The 10159-nt window shown below is 38.8% G+C and overlaps 1 protein-coding gene across 1 annotated transcript; it reads left to right on the forward strand.

The window, feature by feature from the left end:
* Positions 1-3554: 3554 nt before the first annotated feature.
* Positions 3555-6362, forward strand: LOC140227942 (uncharacterized). Its single transcript, XM_072308325.1, has one exon. It carries the CDS (start codon positions 3555-3557, stop codon positions 6360-6362), a length of 2808 nt encoding a protein of 935 aa, XP_072164426.1.
* Positions 6363-10159: the final 3797 nt, after the last annotated feature.

Raw genomic sequence — 10159 nt, forward strand, 5'->3', positions numbered from 1 at the left:
TAAGGGAAATTGGTGGGAACTTCTGGAGGATTTAACACTACCAAGAAAACAGTCAATCATTATGTTCACTGATAGATCGCGGGATAACATTACAGAAAGTTATCTTAACGTGATTTTATGAATATAACCATACATATCAATTGAATTTAATGATGTTGATGTGACTTTTGGCGGTGGGTCAACATAAACATTGTTATAATCAGGTTTGAAAACTTCAATAAAAAAGTTCAGTATAATAAGATATGAAAATAATATAATATGGGTCACGACAAGAAAGTGTGTCAGCATTATGTACATAAAAGACGATCTCTAAATAACACGTGAAATATGAAAGAACCCCAAAAGCAAAGCTTGTAACCGCGGGTTCCAGGAAAAAAAGTACCAATGTAAATTCGTTATGCAATGGAGATAGGACACAAAGTACGAATGACGAAACTATATAAAAGCTTGAATAGCAAGGTACAAAGGGCAAAAGAAGTAAACGAAAGAAAATGATTTTTGAAAAAAAGAAAGAGAATTAGAACTGATTGAAATATAGCATACGAGCATATTATATTCTAAATCAACTTCATATAAAGAGTTTAAAATATTATTACATGTAATACTAGTGTACTGATTAGCATGGGAGCATTACCGCTGAAAATAGAGGTAAAGAAAATGTACACTTCAAATTGATCCGCCATGCAGTGAAATAGGATAATGTAGAAGCAGGTTACATGATTCTAACCAGGCAAGTTATATATACTCATCAAGTAGCATTTTGAGTTTTTGTTTGAAAATAGATAGAAAAGAACATTTGACTGCGGGAAAACCATTCCAGAATTTGGGTCCGGTGAAAACAGTCGTGGTTTTTGTTTTTGTTTTTGTTTTTAGAGAAAAAAAGTGTGCGACTGCGTGGAAGGTAGATTTAATCTCTGTCTTGTGGGGTGTGCATGAACCGCATGAATAGCGTTACAAAAATGATATAATAGCCTTATAAATCATGATATTTTGTGGAAAATATAGTAGTTTGTATAGATACCGATACATTTAGAAATCTTAGGCCTATTACAAACTGAATCAATATGTTTATGCCAAGATTATCTTTTATCAATAGGCCCTGATGATGCAAAGAAATGGCAGAGAACTCATAATTCTTTTATCATTACTCATAAACTACTAAATTCTGTACATAAATTTTCTTATTATTAAAAAATTAATCACACACTAAGTTTTCTTCACATATCCAAAACTGCTTTATCCATAAAAAGTCAATCATATTTTTTTATCTCTGCATTAAAACATTATTAAAAAAAAAAATCAATATTATGTTCAGACATAAACATGCTGGTATTATCAGTGTAAAAAAAGAACTGCATTTATTTTTATCGGTGGTATTGCAAATATAATTGATTTAAATTAGAAGAAATAAAAGTGGACCATAAGTATTGAACCCTGAGGCACTCCACATCCCAGGCGACCCAAATCAGATTTCCAACTATTAACTAATACAAATTGTTTTCGATTATCCAAATGATTAGAAAATGATTTTAACAAATTGCCTCGGATACCATAAATATATTATTTAATAGGGCCTAGGCCCATCATAAAACAGAATGATCTACAGAATCAAAAGTCTTACTCAAATCTTTAAAAAAAAAAAAAAAAAACACCAATATTTGATTGATGAGAATTAAGTGCATTATATAGATACTTTTGAAATACTGCGTCAAATTACTTTGGAATATTGAAAATACATGTAGACGAGTACTGAACCCCATGGCGTAGAGGCCTAATATGGTAAATTGTGTCTGCAATCAATCAACAGCGGACCGTCATCTACATCTGGCGCCCATGCTGTGTACCTAGTATCCGAAAATTTTTCTTGAATCGATTCCAGAGAAGCCCTGCCGCCATCGTGATCGGTTGTGGATTCCAGGGTGAGAGGAGTGAAATTCCCAGCATCTCACAAGATCAAGGTAGGTAGGTATCTCAGGAAGAGATAAGAGTTAGAATAAGAACTATGTCGAGCATGAAAACGAACAGGAGTCTTGCGGTGTTTCAGTTTGGAAGGCTATAAGCTGTTTTATTACGGTTTCGCATGGCGTTCGTGTGACAAGTCCGTCTCTGTAGCTTAGTATAGTCCCAGATACTGTAAAGTGTGTTGGAAGTATGGAACATACAATTCCGACAGATGACATGTCTCTTGTCTATCTAGCCCGACGCGGCCCACGGCGCGCCTTGCGAAGCACCGCGTCTCGGTGCGCATCTAAACTAGCCGCATATGCCGCTGCGACCCCAGCACGTATGCTCCGGTGTTATACTACAGACTAGATAGATTCTACACCTAGTTTAGGCTAATACACGTTGTAACGGCATGTAACACTAGCAGCTACTACTAGTTAGATTGGATCATTAATGGACTTGTCACGTCACTGTCTGTGCATGTAAACTTACTCCACTAGTGATTTATTGCAGTAGTGAGTGAAGCTGAAGTGCTGTGGTGTAGTGTGGTGAGTGAGTACAACTGTGAGTAAATGTGACTGTGACATAGGTGTTCTGTGATTCTGGTCTAGATAATTATCTAACGTTAGAGCCAATATAACTACCGCGCATGCTAAAATGGGGAGCAATGATATTGTAAAATAAAAGTTCCATGCTATAATTCTAAGCTTGGTGATATCATCATCCGATCCAGTACAACAAATGTACATTGATTGACTGTAGTGTAGCAATACTGGCCAGTGACATGACATTGATCTTTGACGTCTGTCTAAAACTCTAGTACTGTCCTGTCATATAGAAAATACTGCCCCTAAACCCTTACTTCCATTGCCAGGGTATTTCCACAGTAGACCCTATTTGCCTTACTTTTTTTTTCAAAGCTTTTGCAAAAATAAATAAATTTATTAATTAATGAAAGAATAGATAAATGAATAGATAAAAATAAGTAAATATATAAAGATACAGAAACAAGAACAAAAATAGTTAAAAATGATTTTTGCCATCAATCATGCCTTGCTCTTGCATACCTTGTGCATGAAAAAAAAACAACAACAACAACGAAGAGTCAAAGTGCATTAAAGTACATGGTATCCTGGCTTTACATGTGTGACTTGATTGTTTGGCTCTCATTTTACTTTTTTTTTTTTAGATACCTTATTTGTCATGACTCCATGCTGTGGTTGATTTCTTTATGAGCATCATCTAAAAAAGTCAATTCCAAAGGAAGTTGATTCTATCTTGCACACCTGGAAAAAAAAGAAGAATCACATGTTTTCCTAGCATGCAACAACTGAGGATTTGCACTGTTGCCAGCTAGCACCGACATGTTATTGAGATGACTGTTTTGAGTCCATTTGTGATGTCAATTTTATATATTTCACTGACAATAAAACTCTTAAAACAGCAATATATTCAAGCATTTATATAATTATCTTCACACTTTGCCGAACAATTTGATTCAAAACCAATTTTCTCTAAGGTTAATTTCAGCTTTCTAATTGTCAATTATTCCTGATTCATGCCACTATTTCTTGATGCTCCTGTAGGTTTCCAACATCCACTGAGACAAGATGCACCAGCGTGGCCATGTTCCTGTGGTGGGGGAAGCTCCCCCTGCTTCATATGACAGACCCGCCACAACTCAGTGCGACCAACCATCGAGACCTCAAGAAGACGCCAAGAAGCCAGCTCCACCTTTCCTTTACAACTGGCACGTCCTGCCTGCAGCCCTGCCTGGTGTGATATTTGTCACCGCCATGACTGGAGAGCTCCTTCTTACCATTCTGACGGTTGGTGCCCTCTTGATCTACCTCATGCTCAGTGGTGGCGCCGAGCGTAACGCCGTCATTGCCTACATCTGCATCTTCATTGCTGCCCAGATGTCGGCACTCTACTCTTGCCTGCCCCTTGTCTGGATTTCCCCTGTGAACGCCCCTCTCCTGGTGCTCCTCAACATGTTTCTGGTCATGACGGGAGGCTGGGGACTTGTGCAAATAAAGTTCTTCATCGCTGACCAGCCAATCCTGGCACAGACCATAGAGACGGGTCTCTTCTCTCTGTATCCCGTAGTATCGTTGGGTCTGACCACATGGCTGGCATCATACCTCATCTCCGTGCGATTTGCTGTGTACCTGGCAATCTTCTACGGCTTCCTTCTAATGCGCATCTTCATGACCCCGGCCACCTCCTCCTTCCACAAGCTCAATCCTCAGTGGAAGAGAAAACAGATTCTGGAAGACGCTGAAGTAGCAGCTGTGCTCATCGTCTACTCAGTCCTGCCAATCTCTCTCTTCTTCCTCTCACACGTCATGGCATTCTTGCAAGGCAGCGTATCAGCCATCATGGAACTGGTACTTGTGGCTCTTCTCCCACCCTTCTTGATCACATTCATCCAACTACGCAGCATCTATGAGAAGTGCAACATCACTCCTGAGCAGGTTTCCCGGGTGAGAATAGCCGCAGGTCTCTGCGTGCTCTCGCTGCCCTGCCTGATTTTGCACCAGTCGGGAATATCTGCAGCCACAATCTGGCTTCTCCCCACTGTAACATGTTACACCTTGCTGGGCTTTTCGCTGTCAAGGGGAAACCACTTCTGGGTCGGCACTGCTCTAATTGCCATGCTCACTGCATGTTTGTCAATATTTGTGATTTTATCTGCCGTTCCAGTAACCATAGACATTTTATTAATATCACCTCATCTATTAGCAGTCATTCTTATCATAAATGCGTTAGCAGTGCTTGGATGTGTTTTATGTGCTGGAGCTGCTAAGAAGTACTCTGCATATTTTTCACTCTGTCTTTTATTGCAGTCTGTTGTGTTTGTACATTCTGAATGCTTGTTATTGGCAAGAGATCTCTACTCGCCACCCCTCGCTCTTTTGACAACATTAGTGCAATTTTACATGATCACAAGACTTAACACAGTCAGGAAACTCACCAAACAGATCCATTGGCTTATATGCAGTGTTCATGCAATGAAATTACCCTTCTTTGTACAGGTAGCACTAAATGTCCCTGAGAGCGAAACCCTCTTTGGATTCATGGCATGTTACAGTAGTCTAGCCGTGGCAGTAATCATGCTGAGAATTTTAGTGTATGAGGAAGGCAATGAACTCCAGCCCACGACAGTGACTGTCTATGCAATATGTGCTGCAGGAGGCGGGCTCACCTTCCTGATTAATGTTGCCAGACCTGCTATGAGGCATTTATTTGGTGGCATAGGATTTCTTCCTCTTGTACTATTTAACCTGCTTGTCACTGGTCTTGCTATGTGCAAGCTGACTGTAATGAACATGCACCAAAGTCCTCGTGGAGCTAGAATCAGCGGAGTTTTCGTGGCACTGAGTAGCTTTCTACTCCTGTTGCAGGCCCCGATGATACATTACTTTTTGTCTCCCTGGCATCTGATGATGTTGGCATCAGCTGTGACCCTTCAGCTGGCTTGTGTCAGCTCCCTCCTTGAGCCCCCCAACCCTCGCTTGTTCGCCCTGGTCGGCGGGGTTCTCATTGGAATACCCCTTGGATCAACCTACTGCACCTTCTTATACAAGGATGTGACATTGCTAGCCACGATGATGCTCAAGGCTGTGTCAGTGGAAGCTGTCATTGTCATGCTGCTGCTGTGGAGATACTCAATTGAGTGGAGAACAAAGAATCTTGTCCAGTGCACAGTTGACAGATTTCTTCATGGGACATTTATAATGTTCGCTGTATGCTCTACAATGCTGTTTGGGCTAGAAGTTCACACCCTCGCAAAACTGACACCACTTTGGGAAGCTTTGCTCACCATATCATCTGGGTCCTTCCTCTGTGTAGTCTGTGGTGGCCTCTCTATAGCTATCCGCCTCTTCTGTCTCAAGTGGAACCAGCAGGACCCCTTCTCGTTCCAACCCGGCCTCCTACCAACCTACGGGAACCTGGTCACCATGGCGACCTACGTCCTGGCTATTCTCACCAACCCGATCCAGTTCCCGGAGATCTGGAACTCTGCATCATCCGTCATCCTGCTGTGCCTCCAGCAGGACCCCAAGATCTTCCCATCGATAAAGACGATGACACGGATCGGTGTCATCTTTGCAGCCTGTGTGCTAAATCTGGCTCTCTTCTCTTTCTCATACTCTCTCCTGGTTGTGGAAGGCATTGGAATATTTGCCATCATGGAGCTGCTCGGTCTCCTGTTGACCTTGCCCATTCTTGTCATCATGGTCCAAGACTTGTCCCAGCCGGTCAAATACGTATTCCCAGAGCATTCCGTCATTCTCTGTGCACCGGTTGGGTGTGTCCTGTTTGTGTTTGGTAGCAGTTATGCCTCCTGGTTGCTATCGGCAACAAGCTTCATATCTGGAATGTTGCTCCTGCAGAGGACATCATTGGTGTAGAGATTTTGGATTGGGGTTTTTGAAATTTGTTCAACGTTTTACTAACCAACTGGGACTAGTTCCACTGTGAGTGAAGTCAGAATTAGAATTACTTTACAAGATTTCAGTGAGAAGAGAACTCCAACCTATTTTGAGTGCAATATATTTCAAATTAGGATGGAGGTATCATTATCGATTGGTGTGAAGTCATACTAAGTTCTCATCACACCAGTAATGCTAACATACCTCAGTGATTTTGTTCCCATTCATATTTGGCCTGAAAATGAGTCAAATTTTAGTAGTTGCAAGTTATGAACAGATGTAATCTTATATCATGAAACTCAAAGGAATTTTTACCCTGCGAAGTTGAATGTTGTCTTTTAAAACATTTTGTTTTCTGAAGTTTTTAATGCTTGTTGAAAAGATCCCTATGCAATAAAAGAGATTGTTGTTGCACCCCAAACTTCCCCCATGAGCCTTGTGAAAGATCATTGTAGCCCTTCAAAGAGCAAAAGATTTCAGTACTTATTTTTCATACAAATTGCTCGGAAAAATTGCAAAATTGCATATATGCACGAAAAGAACGGCATGGGTGTCAATTAATTCCTAAATCTGCAGTAAGTTAACATTGGTTTTCATGTTTAGTGATTTAGACATATCAAAGCATTGTAAGCATTGATTTTTTTTTTTCCTGTCTGTGTTTATGTCGGGGTAGGCATTTGTGTAGTAATTTGAACTGAAGCAGTGATAAGACAGTGATGAAGAGCATTGGTGCAATAACAAAATATGTAGTGTACTTTTGTAACAATTGCCTTGTGTTTGATAGATTGTGCAATGGAAAAATGCTCTGCCTGTGTAAAACAAAAACAAAAAAACACCAAAAAACAAAACAGGGTTTTGAAGTTGAGCTGGAGTGAATCGGCCAAATTCGTTAAATCTCAACATTTGTAAGTTCACATCTCTTGTTTAAAACAAAAAACAAACAAAAAATGAGCCAATTTTTGTATATTGGTTGTCATAGCACAAAAATTTCAAACACAGTTTGGTGAATGTATTTTTTTTTATTCATATCAAACATGTTTTACATAGGAATGATACGATATAAACTGTAAGTGTATAATTACACACAGGTAGATGATGTATTTTACTCTTGAGATCAGGAAGTTGAGTAAAGGTTTGAAATCAGCAGAGATACATCATAGACTTGTACAACTGCTGACAATCTTATGTGTGTAGTATGCCATGTCAGCACAAACCTTTTTTCCTATAAATTTGGTATTAAAAATTGAAATGAAACAAAATAGTGCCGTACTATGTGGATTTTGTAATCATTGTGACATATTCACGTCAGTTTTCGACATTCACACGGTGGTACAATAATCAGTTGTGATAAAATTGTTTCTTTTCTTTTCTTTTCTTTTTTTATTTTTCTATCAATGCATACTACTTTAGAAATATAAAAGAGGAAAAAATTGTAGTGCATACTTGTTTTACCGTTAGACACAAGCAGGTTTATAAACTGTACAGGTTGCTTTTATCTATTTATTTTTGTGTATTCCAGATAATGAAATCATGGGTTACAGTACTTCACTGTTGTTTCATTACACATTACTTGTGGAAAAGAAGGAAAATGTTCATGAATGCTTTAGAAAGTCTCATTCTACTTTAGAATTGATAAACCATCATGTGACCATGCATCACAAAACCAACAAAAAGCCGCACCCTTCGATTTTACGCGAGGACTCCAACAGGTGAAACGGGTCAGCCATTCAATCTTGAGTTTTTCATGTTTTCTGAAAGAGCTATTTTTCTTCTTTATTATTCTTTAGTTTGGGATTATAACATGAATGGGAAAGTGTGTTTTTAGCAGTTTTTCTAACTCTTTTTTGAAGAATAGTGTCTTCAGGTATGTCTTAGAATGTCTTAGAGGTCCCTTTTCATTTCCTGAAAATCCTTTGCACACACTTCACTTTCAACTATGATAACCTTTGGAAGGATAATGCTACTGCTTGGAATGTTGGCATTAGTCATAGACAGAGTGTGTTGATAGAGCATGATCAGTCCATACAGCTTAATCTGATAATCTCTTCATTGTTGCTACAGTGGTTTACATCCTCTTCTTTTGTCCCATTCATCGCACAGCTAGCATGGCTTAGTAAAGATTAAGAGCTTGAAAGACCCGGTACTTTGCAGCCTCTTATCTCAGTTCACACTTTTCCTGAGTGTGTGCTTTCTTTCCAATATTTATATAGGTTAGGAGAATTCATTTGAATTGAGTTATACATCCTTTTAAGCCTTAGACTCTGCTCTTTCAGAATCTACCCTTATCAATAGTTGGTAACAGTTACTAAAAATCCATGTCTGGCGACTTTCTGTTAGTTTTGTGATGCAGGGTCACAAATTGATTTGTCATGTATGACTTGGCTTAAATGGCTTAGACTGCCCGAGTGGCTTGAACTGCCCTCAACATACTTAATCAAATGAAACTTTATTATTGTAAATATTTTGAGTACTTTGTTTGCTGGAGTGTAGGCTTTTGGTTGTAACAAACTTTGTTCCAAGACATTTATAGATGAAATGTTATTTTAAGCAACATACGTATTGAGTCTCTATTGAAACTCTGTTGTCCTTTTTTAAGGATCTACCATTTATTTGTACATGGTGCTAATGCATGTTGACTTTTGTCGATTTGCAAACCGTGTATGATACCCTTGACATCACGTTATACAAGCTTGTATAATAATTTTTCTTCAGATTTTGTGGATATCCAAAACGGAAAATACTTCCAAACCAAGATTCTGCATGTGACCTCGTCTGTCAATCATTGCTACAAAGTACTAATATGATTAACAAAAGATATTGGAATGCACTTTCCCTTCTACTAAGCATAACTTACATGTTTCTGTGTTGGTAATGTGACTAACAAAAGACATTGCAGGGGAACATGCGAGTTACACATGCTCATTCTCGGAAAACGTGCATTTCAGTGACTTTTGTTAATCATACCAGCACTTAAGCAATAATCGACAGATGAGGTCAGAAGCAGAATCTCTCGGTTTGGACGGTTTTTAGTGGGCATTTCCAAGTAATCTGAAGAAAAAAGATGAAAATATAATTACTGTATATGACACATATTTATATTGCATTTGGCCACATAAGTGATGTTGAAAAGAGTCAACATGCATTTGCACCACATATTGTTGTACAGTGTAGATCCTTAAAGGTAAACAGAAGCAGAGAAAAGATGACACTAGTGCCATACTGGGTGTATTTTCTTCACAAATTCAGCACTTGGCTAAGGCTTTGAGATTTTGGACCTTTGAGCTGGTAGGGTATTCAGCGTAAGGGAGATTGAGTTGTGCTGTATGGACCACATGATATCATGCAGTTATCTCGCATTCCATGACAGAAACAGTTTCATTTTCTTTTTTACCCCCTTTTTTTAATCAAATGTAATTGCCTACAGGTATATGTAGGAGTCCTAGGAAAACTACATTGTGTAAAAAGGTTCACCTGGCTAAGTGAGGAAGAATTTATGGTGCTCTAACAACTGAATTCCTAAATTTTTAAAGTTTTTTTTTTCTTTCGTTTTTTTTTTTTCCTGGTACAAATTTGCAGAAATGCATGCCTTAGCCACAGTACTCTTATGATTTAATGTTGGCTTGGAGACATCATGTGTGACTTTATTTGTATTGATTTGTGCAGCTGTCTGAAACTAGCAAATTATGGGTATGTGAAGAGTAATGATGTAGATACTGTCAGTTCTTTTTCATGTGGATCAGTTAAAATGTCGGTAACATGCGTGTAGTAAATGAATT

Source organism: Diadema setosum, chromosome 4, assembly GCF_964275005.1.
Source record: "Diadema setosum chromosome 4, eeDiaSeto1, whole genome shotgun sequence".
Lineage (NCBI taxonomy): Eukaryota > Metazoa > Echinodermata > Echinoidea > Diadematoida > Diadematidae > Diadema > Diadema setosum.

What these genes read in the sequence shown, in the direction of transcription:
- LOC140227942 (XM_072308325.1), top strand. Translation starts at nt 3,555, where the DNA reads ATGCACCAGCGTGGCCATGTTCCTGTGGTGGGGGAAGCTCCCCCTGCT.